At 35.7% G+C, this 21,087-nt stretch overlaps 1 protein-coding gene across 1 annotated transcript; it reads left to right on the plus strand.

Moving 5' to 3' along the window:
* Positions 1-12,497: 12,497 nt before the first annotated feature.
* On the plus strand, positions 12,498-13,137 carry LOC18097733 (uncharacterized). The gene has a single exon (XM_024600257.2). The coding sequence runs from the start codon at positions 12,619-12,621 to the stop codon at positions 12,868-12,870; it is 252 nt and encodes an 83-aa protein (XP_024456025.1). The 5' UTR covers positions 12,498-12,618; the 3' UTR covers positions 12,871-13,137.
* The last annotated feature ends 7,950 nt before the right edge of the window (positions 13,138-21,087 follow it).

Raw genomic sequence — 21,087 nt, forward strand, 5'->3', positions numbered from 1 at the left:
GAGAACTCCTTGGAAAGTGAAGCAATAAACTGATGAACTAGAATGTGTAGTGCCAGTAATTACGATGTCATCAACATAGAGGAGTAGATAAATTGTCCCAAGAGTAGTGTGATAGACAAATAATGATGAATCAGCTTTGCTGGAAAGAAAACCAATCTGAAGCAGAAAATAGCTGAAGCGATGAAACCAAGCTCTAGGTGCTTGTTTCAAGCCATATAGTGCTCGTTTGAGACGACAGACATGCCGAGGAAACAAAGGATCAGTATAGCCTGGAGGTTGTTCCATGTAGACTTCATCATGAAGAAGGCCATGGAGAAATGCATTATTGACGTCAAGCTAATGTAAACGCCAGCCAGATGTAAGTGCCAATGAGAGAATCAGGCGAACAGTAGCTGGGCGAACAACCGGACTGAATGTGTCATCAAAGTCAAGGCCTTTAATCTGAGAGAACCCTTGAGCCACGAGACGTGCTTTATGACGCTCAATTGACCCATCAGATCGAAGTTTGGTCTTAAAAATCCATCGGCAACCAACCACATTGTGTGATGCAGGACGAGGTACCAGAGTCCAAGTGTCATTCCTCTGCAAGGCTTGAATTTCAGAGTCCATAGCAGACAACCATTCAGGATGTTTGGCGGCTGATTTAAAGCCTCGTGGCTCCTTGAGAGCAAGCAGAGTCTGAAAGGGCTGCAAAGAAGAGCAAACAGTCATAGCATGTTGGACCCGTGGTTTAACAATACCAGCCTTCCCTCGAGTAACCATAGGATGGTTGTTAGTGAGTAGAGAAGGTTGGGAAGGCTCGAGAGATGGCGGGGCTACATTGGAAGAGGAGGGAACGGACAGTGGAGTGGAGGAGTCTGCAGATATGGGAAATAGTGGTGCTAGAATGTCACTGCAAGGCAAACATGAGGAACTGGATGATGATGGTGAGAGGACAGAGTCAACAGTTGAAAGAGAAGGACTAGACACACATTCTGCACATTCAAAGAAAGTACTATAGTCATTGGTGGATGACATGTTAGTGACAGAACCATCGATATAGGGAAAGACAGTTTCGAAAAACTTTACGTGATGAGAGACATAGACACGACATGTTTATCGATCGAAGCATCGAAAACCCTTGTGAAGGGTACTGTAACCTAAGAAGACACACGGAGCAGATTTTGGAGATAATTTATGTGGTGAATAATCACGTAAATAAGGAAAGCAAAGACACCCAAAGGTGCGAAGCATGGAATAATCAGGTTTCTTACCAAACAGTAGATCATAAGGAGTCTGACCACCAAGAGACGGTGAAGGGAGTCGGTTTATGAGAAATACTGTTGTAGAGAATGCCTCAACCCAAAAGGATACTGGTAGACGAGCATGAAACATAAGAGTAAGACATGTTTCTGTAACATGCCGATGTTTGCGTTCTGCAATGCCATTTTGGCTGGGAGTATATGGACATGCTAGACGCTGAACAATACCATGAGATTGTAAATGATTTCGAAACTTAGTATTGGTAAATTCAGTCCCACCATCACATTGAAATGATTTTAGTTTTGCTGAAAATTGTGTGGTAATGTAATTTTGGAAGTTGATGAATGTATCAAAAAAATCAGATTTATGTTTCAAAGGAAACATCCAGCTGAATCGAGTACAGTCATCGATAAAAACAGCATAGTAACGATAACCATTAACAGAAGAAATTGGTGATGGGCCCCATAAATCACAATGTAAACGATCAAAGGGAAGGTCACAACGTTTATCATTAAGAGAGAATGGTAAACGATGACTTTTACCAAGTTGACAACCATCGCAATATGAATAATCTGTTTGAGTCAATTTGTCACTACAAGAAATAGAACCTATTCTAGACAGAGAGGCAACTAAACGAAAATGTGGATGACCTAGTCGTGCATGCCATAGTCGAACTGTGGCTCGTGGCTTATTGGAAGACAGAATTGAAGCAAGAGCGCAGTGATGTTGATCAAGAACGTAGAGACCATTCTCACATCGACCGACCCCCAGTACCGTTCTGGTAGCTAGATCCTGTATCACAAAACCAGAAGAATCAAATATAACCTGACAGTTAAGTTGTTTTATGAGTTGACTAATAGAAATAAGATTTTTTGTAATGTCTGGAACAACAAGAACGTTAGACAAAACAAGGGAGCTTTGAGGAACAATATTAGAAACAGAACCTTTATGAGAAATTGGAAGAGATTGTCCAGTACCAACCAGGACACGTTCATTGCCAGTGTAAACAGTGGAGACATCCAAATTTTCCGAGTTATTTGTTATATGAGAGGTGGCACCGGAATCAGGAAACCACTCATGATTGTTAAAATCTTGGACTGTGCATGCAGAAAAGGCTTCAGCAATGTTTGCAGACTGTTTCTTTTTAAGCTTCAGGAAATTCCAGCAACGTTTAGCTAAGTGACCCTCTTTGTCACATAGCTGACAGTAAACTGCAGTGTTGGATGGTGGTTTGACACTGCCAGAGTATGTAGAGGTCGTGGAAAATCGCGACTTTCCTCTCTTTGGTTCTGACCTACGTGAAGTCTGTTGTGTATAGTAAACAGAATTGGATGGTGAGTGGGAAACAGATTTTGCAAATATCTCATGACTCAATGCTTTTGGAACAATCTCAGAGAAGGAGGGTAATGGATGCTGTGAGATCATTGTGGTAGAGAAAATTTTGTAGTCTGGTCCCAATGCTCGTAAATACCAATGGACTTTATCTGTGTCATCAACAGGACGACCAATGGCTGCCAATTGATCACAAAGTCCTTTGAAGATTCTGGAGAACTCAGCAACAGATTGAGATCCTCGCTGCATTAACTGAAGTTCATCTTTGAGTTGCAACTCACGAGTCTTTGATCGGTGTGAGAAGGAAACTTCAAGAGCTTGCCAAGCCTCCTGTGAGTGTCGTAAACCCAACACCTCACTCATGGACTCTTCCGTGAGGGAAGAAAGCAACAAACTCAGAAGCATTTGATCTGTATGTAGCCAAGAATTGTGAGCAGGATTTGGCTTTGTGACCCCACTGGAATCAGTGATCACAGCACATGGAGCAACAATGCTCCCATCCAAGTAACCAAAGAGTTCTTGACTAGTTAATAGGGGAACAAACTGATTTCTCCATAATAGATAATTGGAGGAGGTCAGTTTAATGGTAAGCATGTGTACCATTGTGTTGAGCGGAAGAGAAGGGTATGAAGAAGATGAATCTGCCATGATTTCAATTTCCAACCGAGGCTCTGATACCATAAAAGTGTTAGACAGATTGTATAATACGGCTGTAAATCTCCTTACTTATGAGAGGAGATGTCTTGGCATTATATAACGAGGTTACAGCTCAAGAGTCCTATATAATAGGATTGGATAAATACAAGGGAACAAACTGATAGATACTATGAATTCTATGCTAAGTACAATTGGTCTTAAGGATAACTCTTATCACCTTCCCTGATGAATCTATGGAGGAAAATATAATTAATTACAAGCCGATCAAGCATGGAATCCACAACTGATAAAATCTTCCACTGCAAAAAGGAGAGGAGCTTGTTTACTAACTAAAGATCTTCGCAATAATCTATTCAAGGCTGTCAAGTGCCCTTTTTACTAATCCCACCAAACTCAACAACCCTTCATAGCCCAATAGAATACTTCGGATCTCTACTTATTAATTTGATATATATATATAATCGTAAATCAAATAACTAACAGTTTAATTATTATTATTATAATGGATAATAGTTTTGGGACATACTTGCGCAATAGCTTGAGAATGGAGGAATCAGTATTTGACTAAGTAATCAAACATCGATTGCAAATTAGTTCCAATTAGTTATGATTAGATGGTTTTTATTTATTTATCTTATGATATTATCAACTTAAATTAAAATCATTTTCAATATCCTCGACGTGCATTTCACGACAAGATGCATGTAACCTCATTTTTCTCACTTCTTATAATTGATGTAGATATACCATTACGCAATAAATTTTCCGGTCTATTCAAATGAAATTACTCCTTCAAAGTGCAATAACCAGAGCACCAAACTCTCATGCTACTTGACCATGTTGGGTCGTGGAACCAACAAGTTGATCATTCCTTCCAAAATGAATCATCGATTTGTAACTTTTATTCAGGAAGATGAGTTATATATTGTATAATCAGTAGTGGGTTTATGCATACATTCATGGAGCTTACTTCTAATGAGTGGCAATTGTCAATTTCCATATGGATAGCTGTAGCATAATACACATTCTCCTTTTCCTTTGTCTAATATTGTTCTTTATTTTCAAGGAAAATGTTAAAATGAGATTCGTGCTTGCTTCAATGGATCCACCGGCTACATATGCACAAGTGGCATTCATTGTAAGAAGCCAGCCACGTAAGGAAATCTTTATACTTTTCTAATTTTCCTTATTATTATTATTCTTATTATTATTATAAGAAGCCAACCAAACCACACTGATAAAACGTTTCTGGAACTCATTATTTGAAGATGCTCCAGAATCCAATATGCTAGAGAATTTGAGTTTTTAATAAGTGTTCAGATAATGAATGATGACACATTTATATCAATTTTTTTTCTGCAGAGCTAAGGGCCTAGAGAGTTGATGGTAAACACCTTGATTCCTATAAAGCAATCCCTGTAAGTGGGATTTTTATGACCCTCTGATGGCTAAGTCAATGACTTTATAGTGAAGAGTAATAAATGAACATTAAATTCTAAGAACAAGAGTGTTCATTCTTAGTTCATACATGATGAATGCTGAGAACATATTGTAAGTGAGTGAAGATTGTGAACCTTTTACATGAGTTATTCAGAAAATATTTATAACATTTATACCTTTAACTTTTTTCTTTTTGTTCAAGGGGTCGAAAGTCTTTTTCTTATTCATATCCAAGTGAGAAAGCAATTCTTTACATCAACATTAATGTTAATATAAGTGTCATTTTACACGGTATTAAATGTTGATAGGAGTATCACGTGCCTATAGAGGACGACCCTACATCATTTTGTACATAATAGTAGTTTTGATGAGATCAACCCATACAATCAACATTAATGTTGATTGATGTATAGATGATTTTTAAAGGATTTTTTACACAGCTAGGGTGTAAGGAGATGATAACCCTAGGTTCCTCTATTGTACGTTAGGATCTAGGATGATCCAAGACCAAATGATGTTGAGTCTAGCGTCCCTCTAGGTCTAAAAATGTCTGGGTCTAACGCGTAACCGAGTCCAAGGGAGTTAGGTCTAGCATCTTGTCAATCCCACAAACACTTAGACATGGCACATAGCCAAGCCAAATGGAGTTGGATATAGCACCTTGCTTGACCCATAAAAGTTTGGGCCTAGTACATAGCCGAGTCTAAAGGAGTTGAGTCTGACATCTTGTCAGACCCACAAGCACTTAGGCTTGGAATGTAGTCGAGTCCAAAGGATTTAGGTCTATCACCTTGTCAGACCTACTAGCACTTAGTATTAGAATGTAGCCGAGCCTAAGGGATCTAGGTCTAGCATCTTTCCAAACCCACAAGTACTTAGACCTGACACGTAGCCTAGCCCAAATAAGTTTGGTCTAGCGTCATGCCAGACCCACGTGCGTTTGGGCTTTTTGACCTTTGTTGAGCTTTTATGATGAGACGTCTTTCTCTCATCCCCTCTATCTATAGGCCTTTTGAGTTAATGGATTTTAGTATCAAATATATTGATCCATCAATAGCCCCTCAAGTTTTTATGTATTTAATACGCAAAGATTTTGAAAATGTCCTTTTTCTTTAATAAGAGATCTTTTAACTTCCCCATGAGATTTGTTCTGTCCAAAGTAGAACTGTTAGGATCATTATGATTTGACGTCATGTCCTCATTGAAAAAAGTCTTCTTGAGAAACAAAACGGCAGCTCACCTTTAATGTAGTAATTGAGCAAACTTCTAGGGATCTATGATGACATGATAAATCACTCATCCAACAATGGGGGTTATAAATTGTCTTCTTTATAACCCTAGTCATTTGTCTCTTTTTTTTCTTTTATTTTTTTCAGTTTTTATCAAATTGATTTGGAGATTTCTTAAGTCACTCCTTCATTTTCATATTGCACATCTATTTTCCTCTTCTTCTTAGAACAATAGACTCTCATAGGAGTAAGTTTGGTTCCAGGAGTGAGTGTATCATTCCTTTTAGTGATGAGTTTTAGTCTCAGTAAGAAACTATAGAGCGCAACAGGGAGCAAGGATCCATCAGATTAGGCCTCAGGTCTAGATGTTTACCCTCAACGTCCTCTCCTAGTAGGGAAAGAGATAGTTCTCCCCATTATGAAAGCTTTTTTTCTAGTGCCTCGAGAGATCCTCTAGAGGGGGAGAGGTTTCCTTAAACCCCTAAGGACGATGATTTAAGTACCTTGAGTATTAGCGAGCTGGCCTTCACTAACAATAGGCAACCTAAAGCCTTTGTGGGTTAGTTTCCCTCTAAGAGAGAAAAGATTAGTGAGGAGACTTGGCCTTTGCTTATGGGCACTTTGAGATTACAGCCCCAATATACATGTATGACTTAGGGTACTCCTTCCTTATTTGAGGGTTTATAAGTGACATATTTGGGTATTATAACTTAAGCCCAAAACAACTGCACCCTAGTGCATGGTTGACATTGTCAGCTTTTGACAAGTTTCTTCAGCTTATCGACATCAAACCCATCATAAACCTTTTTAGGGTTTATTACTAGCTGGTCGCGGGTACTAACAATGATAATGACATCTGGTGGTTTTTCACTTTTGCTAATAAATTTGTTGGAGCCATGAGAAAAGCTCTTTACAGCAAGCCTGTGTATCTAAAGAAATTGAGGGAGAGATGGTTGGTCATAAGATACACAGGGATAGTTAGCCCTCAAGAAGGCATGCATCAAATTTGGGGTTGTTCCCACCACTAGAAGGTGCCTCCTCGTAAGGTAAACAGTTGGCCTCATCCGAGTTTAGCCGAGAAGGAAGCTCGTGCTTTTTTGGCCTTTACCTCCATTGAGCATGAAGTCAACAGGATGGCCAAAGGAGAATACCAAGCATTGTTGCAAAGTATGTAACCTCTTTACCTTTTGTTTTTGTTCATCTATAGTTCATTTCTGATTTTGTTTCTATATAGGGTTAACAATCGAGAGAGGATGAGAGATTTTAGCTAGATCTCTAGCAGAAAGCTTATCTTCAACAAGGAGGGCGTCCTCATCTCTTGTAGTGATTGGAACAGCCAATAAAGAAGAAATAGAGCACGATCCTATTATGGTGAATGAACTCTCCATTCCTGAACTATTTCTGATGAAATAATGGTGATAGGCTAGTATTCCTGTTATAATAGAGGTTAAGGGGACTCATACTCCTTCATTTAAGGATCATGCATATCAAACTCCCATTGAAGTAATAACGGGTGTGACCGCTCATTTTAAAAGAAGAATGGTGTCCACGCCTATAGAGATTGGCGTTCGAGCTTTCGCAGCAAAGATGTTTGTCTCTCTAGTTTATTCTCTTATTATGGTCATAGAGGTTACAACTGTCAAGTCCTTTACTCATGGTCAGGAATTTGAAGATATTTTTTCTCACTTTTCCCTTGGTTGCACTCCCTTTTATTTTCTTTATTTTAAATGATAAGAAGAGGCATGCCATGTAGGCTACTATTGGTGGGAGGTGTGGGCTTAGCAAGACTAGCATAGAAGTGGTGAGGCAACTAGAGAGGATCCTCACCATTCCTTTAGATATTTTATAAATATCCAATAAGAGCTACAACTATCATTTGGCCTTGACTGGTCAAATGACTTTTAATGTAAAGAGTTTTCTTTTCTAACTTTTTTTTTTTGGCTTTGTGGTCATCCTTCCTGACATTTTGTTCTCGGAAAACTGTTATGATGTGCTCTCATTCTTAAAGGTGCTAGGTGGCTGGGAGGAACCATGTAAAATATATCATCACAAAATATAGAACAAATCAGACTGCCCTTTAGAGGCTTCGAGAGGAAAAAGTAGTCGTGGAGGCTGAGCTAAGGGATCTCAAAATGGCATATTCTTCCTTAAAGGGTGAGGTGCAAAAAAGCTACCCTTCATTTGGGCTCTACTTAGCAGCGACTTTACGAGGCTCTTCATGAAGTCACCATCTTGAGGCAAACTATCATGGAGTTGCATGCATCTAAGAATGTTATGTGTGTTGAGCTCCAGACTACCAAGAAGGAAGCCTAAAACTCCGGATCTTCAACCTTTTTTTGGCCTCAATTCTAAATTCTACCCTCTATTTTAAGGACCCCTAATTGTCCATAACTAAAGCCTTCTTACCCTTCAAGCATAATGATGCATAGTGTCTAGAAGTCCTTTGGTCTCCCCTCATATTGGCCACTTCTTATTGGGTGAGGAATTTCAATATCAAGTTCTATATATTTATGATGGCGTTGATCTTGTGAATGAGAGTTTTTCTTATTACAGTTGTAGGCAAAGGATATATCTATCACCATTAATGGTTGTTAGAGAGTGATGCATCTAGGATATGTACCAGTTATATCCAAAAGCTTTAGGGTGCCCTTTACTAGTACCCCTAACCCTTCGATCCCAACAAGGGATTTTTTATTGGGGTCATCACATCCCTGGAGAGGATATTGATAGACCTTCCATCATCCATTATTACCCTGTGAATCATATAGCTAGCTAGGACCATGGAGATGACCAAGGCGTTTTCGTAGGGATAAGTCACCCCTTCTCCATCTTCTATAGTGAAAATAATAGGATTATGCCATAGACTTTTGTCGAGCTGCTATAAAGACTTGCTTCCTATATTTCCTCTTGCTATTGAGGTTTCTCCTCTTAATGAGGTCCCTTCTAAGATCACATTGATCTCCGTGAGAGTCTGGATGTGTTGATGGTGCTCTTCCCTATCTTGGTTCATATTGGCACTCCCCTTAATAAACTTTTTCAACTATCCCTTGGGTATCAACCTTTCAATCTCACTTTTCAGGGTGAAGCAATCTTCAGTGTCATACCCTTTGTCTTTGTGGAAAAGAAAAAATTTTCTAAAGGTACGAGTATATGGAAATGACGTCATATGAGATGGATACTAAATGTAATCCTTCTCTTTAATGGTCATGAACACTTCAGTGAGAGTAGCATTCAAGATAAAGAAATACCTCCTTTTAATGAGATGAACATGTTCCCTCACCGACCTCTTTTGATTTTGCTTTGAGTTATTCTCTTTGTTGTGAGTGGAATGACTCCACTTAGAAAGCTTTACCTCCTGAACCTCCTAGTAAATATAAGAAGGCTTGTATCATAGAATATTGGCTTTCTCTACCCGAATGTGGTTTTCCATGACCTGTTTTACCCTTATTAGGCTTCTATCAGGTAGGGCGTATAAGTCTCTCCATAGAGAGCATTCTCTTACTCCATTTATCAAAGCCTCTGAAGCTACTGGCTGAATCAATTTTTTCATATTTAGCATCTATTTGTTGAACCTTTTCAGATATGATCAAGTGGTTTCTCCTCATACTTAGGTTATGTTGTAGAGTTATGTGGAGCTTTTTTTTGCAGGTATGTTAATACTGAAATGCAATACAAGTTTTGTATAAATATCCTTGAAACCCGTGATGGAGTCTAGCTCTAAATTGTTGTATCATGCCCTAGTCGACCATCTGAAGGTCATTAACAGTATCTTGCACATGCCATCTATGTCTTGGATGATTAGCTCTAGGTTGCTACGCATGTTTTGGATGTGCTCTCGTGGATTTGCCAGTTCATCGTAATTGTATAAAGTCATCTTTTTGGAGATATAATCCTTGAGGACATGAGTGCCTAAGACCTGTTTGGATAAGAGGGACCCCTTTATCTCTTGGGTGCAATGTGCCACATCATAGAAATATCTCTTAGTCAAGCTTCTCCCTAATTTCTGCCTAGCTGGCTTAAGAGAGCTAAAAGATTCTAGTGTGGGATGGTGAGATCGATAACTGAGTTTTTTCTCGTAGTAGCTAGAGAGATCATCTTTGGAGTGATAGCTTCTTAGAAGGTCTCATATCGATGGGAGTGATCCCTTGGAAGGTTAATGGGCTACTCAGTCAAAGGGTTCTCTACATCATTTTATCCTATTTCCTTTAGGTAAGACAATTGTCTTCTAGTAGAGATGACATCTTATAGTTGTGGGGCTAGGACAGAAAGAGCTACCCTTAAAAAATATACCTTTTTTGTTGGGGCCTGCTAGAGTGACGTGGTTTGGTGTTGCCCTTGAGATGCTAGGATGACTTAAGTGAGGGCTTGCACCTGATTAATAAGTTGTTGAAATTTTGAGGGAGCTAGTAGAGCAATGTGCCAACTGTCGCGAAGAGGTCCATAACATTCCCCAACCCAAAAGTTTCTTGAATATCAGTCATTTATAGCAATTATAGGTGTCTAAAATTCATTATGAAAGCATAATTGATGGCTTTTTTTAATAGTTTCTCATAAACAGTGTCAATTGATGATGCTCCAGAATCCAATATGCTAAGGAACTTGAGTTTTTCAGCATTCAGATAATGGATGATCACATGTTCATGTCAATCTTCTCTTCTCCATAACTGAGGACTTAAAGGGTTGGTGGTAGAAGTCTGGATTCCTACAAAACAGTCCCTGTTGGTGGTATTTTTGGAACCCTCTGATAGTTAAGTCATTGACTTTATAGTGAGAAGTAGTAAATGAACATTAAATTCTAAGAACAAAAATGTTTGTTCTTAGTTCATATATGATGAATGTTGAGAACATATCATAAGATAATAAAGATTATAAACCTCTTACCTGGGTCGTTCTGAAAGTATTTACAATCTTTGTACCATGAACTTTTTTCTTTTTGTTCAAGGGGTCGAAAGTCTTTTTCTTATTCATATCCAAGAAGGGAGAGAGTTCCTTACATCAATATTAATGTTAATGTAAGTGCATTCTTACACAACATTAAATGTTGATAGGAGTATCATGTGCCTATAAAAGACGACCCTACATCATTTTATACGTAATATTAATATCTATAGGATCAATCCTTATAATCAACATTAATATTGATTGACATATAGACGACTCTTAAAGGACTTTATACACAACTAGGACGTAAGGAGATGATAACCCTAGGTTCTCCTATTGTATGTTAGGATATGGGATAATTCTATACCTAGGGATGTTGAGTCTAGCGTCCCTCTAGGTCCAAAAGCGTCTGGGTCTAATGCACAACCGAGCCCAAAGGAGTTGGGTCTAGCACCTTACCAGACTTATAAACACTTAGGCTTGGCACCTTGCCAAACCCACAAGCACTTGGGCTTGACACGTAGCCAAGCCTAAGAGAGTTGGATATGTTATCTTACCAGACCCCCAAAACGTTTGGACCTAGCACATAGCCAACCCCAAGAGCGTTGGATCTGGCATCCTGTCAAACCCACATGTGTTTGGGCTTAGCGTATGGCTAAGTCCAAAGAAGATGGGTCTGGCAACTTGCCAATCTTTTTTCAACGAGTTTTGATATTTGTTGAACTTTTACGATGATCGTCTTTTTCTTGGCCTCTTTATTCATGGACCTTTTAAGTAAATAAATTTTAGCATCGAATACGCTGATTCATCATTATTGAATTTTAAAATTATTTGTATCTTATTTATTAATTAGACATCTTAGTCTATTGTGTCCCTTGCAACACCATCTAAACTTATAATGGTTTAAAAAGTAGAGAATAGAATATATTTTATCCTCTGAAACCTTATAGTTCCACCTGTCTTTTTCTTGGCTAGTATATACATTTTGTTTACGATCTCCTTGCTAAATTGAGAAGACAAAATAAAGTTTCTTTAAACGAAGAATCTTTATTAAAGAACTTATATTATAAAGAATTTATTCTTATTACCGTAAATACATGGCATGTATCCTGACATTTGTATCACAGAAAGCGAAACATAGATCGGTCAAATTTATGTTTGTTAATATATATATAAAAACACTAAGATTCTATTATTGCTCCGAGCAGGAGACGGAATCTTAGAATTAGTGTCCCTTACCCATTTGTAAAATGGTAAACAAGACGGAAAAGATTTGAATTGCATTGATATGGATGCTGGTTGTGTGAGATTAAACAGTTATCTCTTCCATGCGAACATCTAACCCTATCCTTCAAAAATTAGTTCAACAAACCATCTAGGTGACGATCCAGTGGTAAAAATTTGGGATCAAGAGATTTGCTTTCTCTGTGGTCTCAGGTTCGAACCATGTGGTTGCTCATATAATGGTCACTGGAGGCTTACATGGTCGTTAACTTCAGGACCCGTGGGATTAGTCGAGGTGCGCACAGGCTGGCCCAAACACCCACATTAAACTAAAAAAAAAAATTAGTTCAACAAGAAAAACTAAACCTCTAGATAATAGTAATTTTTATTAGGTATCACATGACCAAAATACCAAAATACCCTCAACACCATGCTATTACCAAAATACCCTCAACAGACCCCATTAAAGAATACAACACCATGCTACTTCCTGTTCCGTTTTCATTAAAAAAAAACCCAACTTTCCCTCTCCTCATCCCATATAACCCACCACCATCATTCCTCTTCCTATCAACAAATCATACTTGAGAGAGAGAGAGAGAGAGAGACTTGAATGGAAGGGGAGATGGGAAGGAGCGGAAGCAGCAGCAAGAAGAGGAAGATGTGGCTTTTTAAGAGGTTAAAGATGAAGGAATCTTGGAGATGGAGATTGAGGTTTTTGGTTTCTGCTTTCAAGTGGAAAAGGCTTAAAATACAGCTTTCTTTGCTTGACGATTTGCTTTTCAAGATCATCTCTGTTTTAGAGGCTATTGTCTTGGTTATTACCTTGTGCTTCTTTTTTCTTTGTTGCGGCTGCCATTTTTGACATTTGTCTCTTTAATGTTATTTTGGTTCAAAAATCTTCTGTTCCATGTTTTCTTTTTTCTTTTCATGGTATGTATAGTTTCTTAAATCTTTGGAGGAAAAAAAAAAACAGGGAGAATTAGGAGGGACTGTATCTATTTACTTATACGGTTTTCGTTTGTTAGTGCAAGTTGTTCATGATGGGAATTTGTCACAGCTCAAATTGAATTCTCGAATGCAATATTGAGTCGAATATATAGTCAGAATTCTGAGTTGGAGATGACAAAAACTAATTTGACACAGATTTCTGGAATGTGGACCAGTTGTTGTTAAGGTTTTTATTTTTTATTTTTAGTGAAATTTTCTTCTTACATGGTTATTTATTTGAGCACTCCTTGCGTTAGTGAAGAGAAACAAGAGAAGAAGACTTGTCCAAAAGCAAAATTGAGCTTTATTTTAGCTAAATTTGAGCCCTTGGTTTCTGTTCTGCCTTGCAAGGTGAGGCTTTTGCGATTAGAGAGGCAATCAAGACGGTAGAGAAAGAGAAGTTTGCACATATACCTGTCGGTATTGAATTTGATGCTGCAATTATTGTTCTTGCTGCTGTCCAGCAAAGTCTATTTTATTTAGCAACCATTTAAACCTGCAAAGATTTTAATCACCCATCAGGGATTTGGTATGAATTATATTGTTTAAGAATGAACCAAAGATGATAAGAAATTATCTGGCGTTATGTCCACTTTGCATCCATAATTTGTCTACTAATTAACCTCCCTTGATTTGTTTGAAAATAATAGTAATTGTTTACCGCAGAAGGAAACAAATCCCAATAAAGCTTGTTGGGGTGTATTGTTGGAATTGTTTTTTATTTAAAAATATATTAAAATAATATTTTTTATTTTAAAAAATTACTTTTAATATTAACACATCAAAATAAATTTAAAAATATTAAAATAATATTAATTTAAAATAAAAAAATAAAAAAAATTAATTTTTTAAAAATATTTTTAAAACATAAAAATAAAATATAATAGACAGCATTCCTGAAATTTGAGTGCGGTTCACAATAAACTTTAAAGTTTAGACACATCATGATCCTTCTGATTTTTTTTCCGATTGAGTTCCGAGAAGGAACTTGAGGTAATAAAAATTCTGCCCTGACATAATTTTAATGTCAACAGTCGACACCTATGAAGGATCAGAATTGTCAACAGGAAGTTCTGAAAAGAAATGTTGTACTTCAAGACCAAGTGATGATAATTTTTGGGTTTTGTTCCACATTAGCACAACAGTCAAAAGTATTTCCCAAACAAGCGTAGCTTGTGTCGGAATGTGCATGGCGTTAAATAGCAGAATTGTTTCCTAAATTAATTGTTGTTTCGAGATTAATTATAAAATTACGATTTGTTGAATTCATCACATAATATTATTTTTATTGAAAAATATATTAATTTATAAAAGTCTAGATAAAAGGATTAGTTATGCAAAACAAAGATACATCATTCATAAAGTATCATACCTATAGTAAGTTGTATTGTTGATTGATTGTTTTATAGGTCATGTTTTTATCTGTTAATCTCATCTAAAGTTCAAGGCAAATCTCCTTTTATGAAGAAGTTCATGCCTTATTGAGTTAAATCATAACTGTTCTAAGAATCAAATTTTATCATCGTATTTATTTTCTACTTTGTATCTTTAATAACTGAGGATATACTTTACAATGTAATTGTATACCCTCAAACAATAAAGTCTACAGCTAATTCATAAGGTTTATTGCTATTAATTCATTTAATTTTATATCGGGAGTATGCATCACGTTGTCAAATTCATACCCCAGATATTAATTAAACAAATCAATTTTTTAGGTATTTTTAAAATTTTGATCAAATTCTAATGGATAATCATAAATTGGTTATGATATCCATTTTGCGTTTTTAAAACATGATGAGAACACAATTTTTGTTTTTTAGAAAATATGCATGAAAAAACATTTAGAATTTGGTTATATGCACGAAAACAAAACATGTTTTTGTATTTTTTAAATAGAGAAATATTTTTAATCCTTTTGAATTTTTTTCGAAGTTTCAAGAAAAACCTAGTATTTTTAATACTGATTTTGTATCTTACATTGTAAGTTTATAGCTCGATATTAGGCAAAACTATTAGAAAAACATGTGAATGACCCATAAATAATTTTAAAATGATCATTAATTTTTTTCAGAATTTTAAAAATAATTTGGGGCTTGTCTGGCGAAAGCACAAAAATGTGTTTTAAATCAAGCAAGATACTAATTTAAAATAAGTTATTCTTTCACCATTCACCAACTTAATAATCCAACAAAACAAACAATCAAACCTCAAATCTTGTTAATTTCACAAATTATATTCAAATCGCATATTAATTCAAGCGAATCAACTCAAACTCAAACATAATTCATGCATCAACATTTAATATCCAAAAAGCAATTACAACAAGAAAAATAAACTCATAATAAAAAATAACAATCATATCAATTCAAAATAAAAAACATACATCAAACCAAATTAATTGTGTCCAATCAATCCAAAAACTATACATTATAATAAGCATTGTCTCAAATTTCACAATGTTTTAGCAATTTTATCAAAATAAAATATTTGAGTTTATGAATCGACCTTTCGAGATGCTTAACATGTCCAGAGCTAGTGGAATCAATCTGAAGGATCGCTGAAATAGTGGTGGCATGTGTATCCACGCGTCACCACTGCAGGAGGAGCGTGAGCTACTAGATTTGAAGCTCATCTACTCCTCCTCTCTTATGGATCGGTGTTGTGGCGCACTAGTGTCGAAGGGAGGAGATTAGAGGACTTGAACTTTTGGCTTCCTTCTCTATTAATTAGTTTTCTCCTTCATCTTTCAACTTTATTTCTTTCTCTATTTTTTGTTCTCGATCTTCTCTTTCTCTACGAGTTTGGATGTGCTCGTGATGGTTGTGCTGAAAATTGAGTGATGACCAACGGTGGTGGAGTTGTTGTCACTGTTTGTTCGAGCATAGTTTTTGTGGACATTGTCGTTAGCACTAGCAGTTATGGAGAGAGTTCACAACGACAATGAGGTGACTACACAAAGAGAGATGTTGTGCTTGTATTTGTGTTAGTCTCAATGGTGTTGCAGCTGTGTAGAGAGACAAGAAAGTCAAGAAGCTAGAGTTGTCATGTCTGCCACGGGTTAGTTAAAAAACGAAGTTTGCGATGTCAGCTGCTGGGTTGGGTGGAGAGTTATTGTTGGTTGTTTCTTGGCACTTGGGTGGTGCTGGCATTGTTACTATCAATGGGTGATGTATTTTGGCTTGAAAAACTAGTGGAGACGGGTTGGTTTGTATGGGTCTTAGTGTCTAGCTTCTAGGATTGAAGAAAGACACAATATTTATAATGGGTAGGATTCAAGTGAAAGAAGATGGTAAGGTTATGATGGTTGGTAGAGGAGCTCATGGCTGGTGTAAAAAAATAGAGGAAGGTGAAGGGTCATTCTTGGTATTTTTATGGAAAATGAAGACAGGTTGATGTTTTCAATTGGTGGTGGTTGTTTATGGTGGTTCAAGATCGGGAAAAGGGTGGGGAGATGGAACTATGGATAGCGAAGGAGAGTTTGTAAGTGACGGTGTCATTTTTTATTATTGAGAGAGAGAGAGAAAGATAGGTTATATTGGTTTGATAGCACTGAAAATGGTTGGGAAGGTTTTACTTGGAAGTATGGGTGTTATAACTTCTGTTTGAAAGTTGACCTTGCTAGTGGTGATATAAAAGTTGAATGGCTGATTGTTATTGGTGGCTCTCGATGGTTGGTTGCAAGCTGATGTTAGGTTCTTTGATGGCTAATAGTGGGATTGTTATAAAGAGAGTTTGATAATGATGGGGCTTTTTTCTTATATTGAAGGTGGTGACTGGGTTTAGAAATAATAGGTTTAGGTTTATTTTTTAGGTTTGTCGGCTGGTGAGAATAGAAAGGTTGCTACGGTTTTTTTATGTTTAGGGGGAAAGGATGTGAAAAGGAGTTTTTTTGGCTTTTCGTTTCCTTTGTTTTTGGCCTCTTTTTTTTTGTATGAGATTCCTTCACTATTTATAGGTAATAAAATTTGTCTTTTTTCCCTTAATTGTTTGGTCATCAAGCAACCTAGATTTACTTTAATCCCTTTTTTTTTCCTTTTCACTTTTGGTCCCCTTGTCCATTTATTATATTTTTTATTTTCTTATTTTTAAAAAAAAATATGTTAGGTTATGACAACTAGAAAAATGCTTCTCAGTCTAGCATGGCAACAAGAGTTGCACATGTACTACATGCGCAATCTATAAAGATGTGCATGTGCTACAAACATGTCTACTGGTCACACATGTAACACATGCACAACAATTTAGTCATGCATGTAGAACATGTGTGACCTATAACAATGTAGGCCTTCACTATTTCCTATCCCTTTCGGCCCCTGTCAACCAAAATACAATTTCAAAAACAACACAATCTTAAAAACAACAGCTCAATCCAACAAGTTATTATTCAACCCAAAAAATCCAGCGTGACCATTTTTTTAAAAATCACCAAATTTCATAGCAAGTAATTTCATAATTAAAGAAACTTAATCGCAGCACCAAAACAATTCATTACAATAAACAATCTCAATTTAAACCATTGATGGGCCTACACCATTGGAACCACGAGCATGTCATCGTTGTGCATGATAAACAAATCCATGAGAACGACACGACGAGAACTAAATATTAAATATGTCACGCACAATATTGTCACTATCATCATAAACTACAATCATGACTTTCTGACCCTCGCGTATTAAAACATTCACCTAATATATAACAAAAGAATATATCATCATTTATAAGATATAAATAATATTTTTATTACATGTTAAAAAATAATTAATCCATACATACTAATTTATTAATCTTGGTGCACGAGACTCATAATTATTTGGATTACATTCCAATTGATGTGGAGTGTCACGTGGATGTCGCATAACACCCTCACATGGTGGTATAATGAATCACCTTGTTATGTTCATGTAACAAGACATATAGAAACTTAACTCAATAAGTGGATACCGCTTTGTAAATATATGATCTCTCCTTGCATACCAAATATTGGCATATTCTACATGAACCACCAACCAATTGTCATCCAATTTACCTCAACAATTAACAGCATGCAAGTCATCAAGTGTTTTAACATCATCAAGGATATGTTGATACAATCCAAACTAATATATTACCCGATTAGAACAATGCACCTCAACAATTGCTAAACAATGCATAGGTACCATTAAAGTCATAAATCATTGCCTTTCATGCATTATGAAAAAACTTATAATCAAATCACCAGTGTGCGATGTCCATATCACTTATGAAATCATAAAATAAATATATTAAAAACATTCATACTGAGAAAATAAAGTCTTATGTGAATCCAACTCATGCCTGATAGAACTTGAGAACATGGGTGGGATTTTGGATAAAATGTCTACACCTCTCCCCAACCTAACTAACATGACAAGGAGTTACCATATGTCGTAGATAGACCTTCTACATGTGATGATTGTGTGGTCTTTTAACTCTAACTTAGGACCTAAGTCAACTCTAAACTTAAAGAGCTTCTTCATTTAGGTCTATTATTCAAATAGAACTCTAACATTTACAACTCATTTGTACTGATCAACCCAACTATTGTATTAAAACTTATATCATTAGTAATGGGCACACCAATATAACGATTTAGATAGCCCCCACTCAGCATCCTCCAAGTAATGTCAGCATCAAATTCATAAAAATTCCATCCAATCCCTCGACATACTAAACTTTTTAAGCTCATCAAATGAAATGCCTACTCACAAACTACATAACTTAGTACTTTCTCCATGATAAGTGATACTATTATCGGTATCTATGAATGTACCACCATAATAACATAATATTCCCACTATAAAATATATATTTTATGAAAATCACAATAAAACATAATGTTAATTTATCAATAAAGCAAATTAATCGAGTTACAAATCCATTATACATTATAAAACCTACATTAATAAAAACCATAAACTAAATCCTAACATAATCAATGCAACATAATTCATCAATTTTTCTCACTAGATAATGCATTTTATACTCTTAATTGAGTAATTTTATATCTAATTAACATAAATTATAGTTAATTGAGGCAAAATAAACAAAAACCCTAAACTAAACCTTAAAACCCTAACCTAAAAAAACACTAATTAACCAAGAAAAATAACAAATTAATAGAGGGCGAGGATGAATATACCTCAAATTAGTTAAATAGGGTTCTTGTGGGTGTGGGGGGTGGAGGTGGAGGTGGAGGTGGCGGTGGCAAGGGAGAGAGATCATTGTGAATGGATAGAAAGAAAGAGAACCAACAATGGGGAGAGAGAGAGAGTTGAGGTCTATTATAGTGAAGAAAAAAAAGGGTTCACTACCAGAAAATTATCAAATACAAACATAAATACCAACAGAAACAATATCATCAGTAAATTGTAGTGACATTTACTGATAGAATATTACCTTGCTATTTCCCTCGGTATTCACCGATGAAAAATTTTTGTCGGTGACTACCGAGTGAATTACAAATGGAAATGAAAGAATGAAGAAAAAATAATGTGTCATTATTACAAATAAAATTACCAAGAAAGTATATTTATCACTAATATTTGTCAGTGAATCCATATGTAATATTTAAGTTATAACTTGACAGACGACCCTCATCTCCCCCTCCCCTATTTCTTTTTCTTTTTCCTTTTTATTTTGCAAAAAATAGCGTATAAGCCCCTTTATTTTGTTACAAATCAAGCTCTTATCATCACAAATTTGGTCACCCAAACACTCAATTTGTCAGTATCCTTGTTCTAGTTCAAATTATTATTTTTTAAGATTCACCACATCAAGTAAGAAAAACTACCCATTTTTAAAATGTTAATGTTTTGGTATTTTTATATAGTATATGTAGTTTATTTGTGTGTTTACTTGTTTTATAGTTTTTCCTATAAAAAATTGTTATATGAATGTATGATTTGTACATGTTAGGGTTTGTTTGAGATTTTACAAAATTATATTTGTTTGTCATTTGATGAAATTGAGTTTGATTTTGTAGTTTAGGTGTTTTATAATAAAATAAATAATGTCTTATTTAATGGTAGATTTTACATTTTGCCAATGTTGTAGTTAGGTTGAAAATTTCAGTAAATTTAGAGGAATTTGATTTTTTTAGAGAAAATTGATAATGATTTAAGGAGGGTACTATTAACATAGATTGAATAAGTTTGAGTTAAACCAATGATAGCTAATTAATTGGGTATCGATAATTTGTTTAGTTCACACTCTATGTATAAGGTGTAAAAATAAAAAATTTCTCGATTTAGATGTTGTTACGACGTATCTTTTACAAAAAGGGTTCGTGATAAATTCTTGTGTTGGTTTGCACACAAAGAACCATATGTTCCTTGTAAGATCATGGTAGAAAGGATGGTTGCGTCAACTTCTAGTTCTAACAACATGCATGGAGTTAGAGATGATAATAGTAATCGTTATAGGAGTATAGTTATGAATGCAATACGAATGAATCAAAGTGATGCAAGTAATGTTCAACTGTAGATGAAGAACCAAATGCAAACCCAACTAGGTTTTTTTTTTATCTTTTGAGAGATTCTAGTGAACTATTATGGGATGGATTCATAAATCACAGTAAATTATTGGTTATTGCATAAATATTCACTATCAAGTTAGATCATAGGCTAAATGAGGTCGGTTATAATAGAATTATTGAATAGGCGAGAATCATTTTACCTAAAAGGAATAGGCCAATAGAGAACTTCTATGTTGCTAAATTTATGATGAAACCCTTTGGTCTAGGATACTAAAAAATTAACATGTGTTTAAACTTCTACATATTATACTATCTAGAAAATTTAGATTTGACCGAGCACAGAACTGTAGGTATGCTCAGAATAAACCTAGAATTGCTAAAGAAAAAACTTTTTTCACATATAGAAAACTTAAATACTTCCTAATCACTTCTAGACTGCAAAGGTTATTCATGTCTCTAAAGACTATTGAGTATAAGACATGGCATCATTCATATGATCTAGTGAATGGAGTTATGGTGCACTCTTTTAATGGTGAAGCCTGAAAGCAGTTTTATAGCATGTATCCTCAGTTTTCAATAGAATGAATTCAATCC

This window comes from Populus trichocarpa, chromosome 4 (genome assembly GCF_000002775.5).
Source record: "Populus trichocarpa isolate Nisqually-1 chromosome 4, P.trichocarpa_v4.1, whole genome shotgun sequence".
NCBI lineage: Eukaryota > Viridiplantae > Streptophyta > Magnoliopsida > Malpighiales > Salicaceae > Populus > Populus trichocarpa.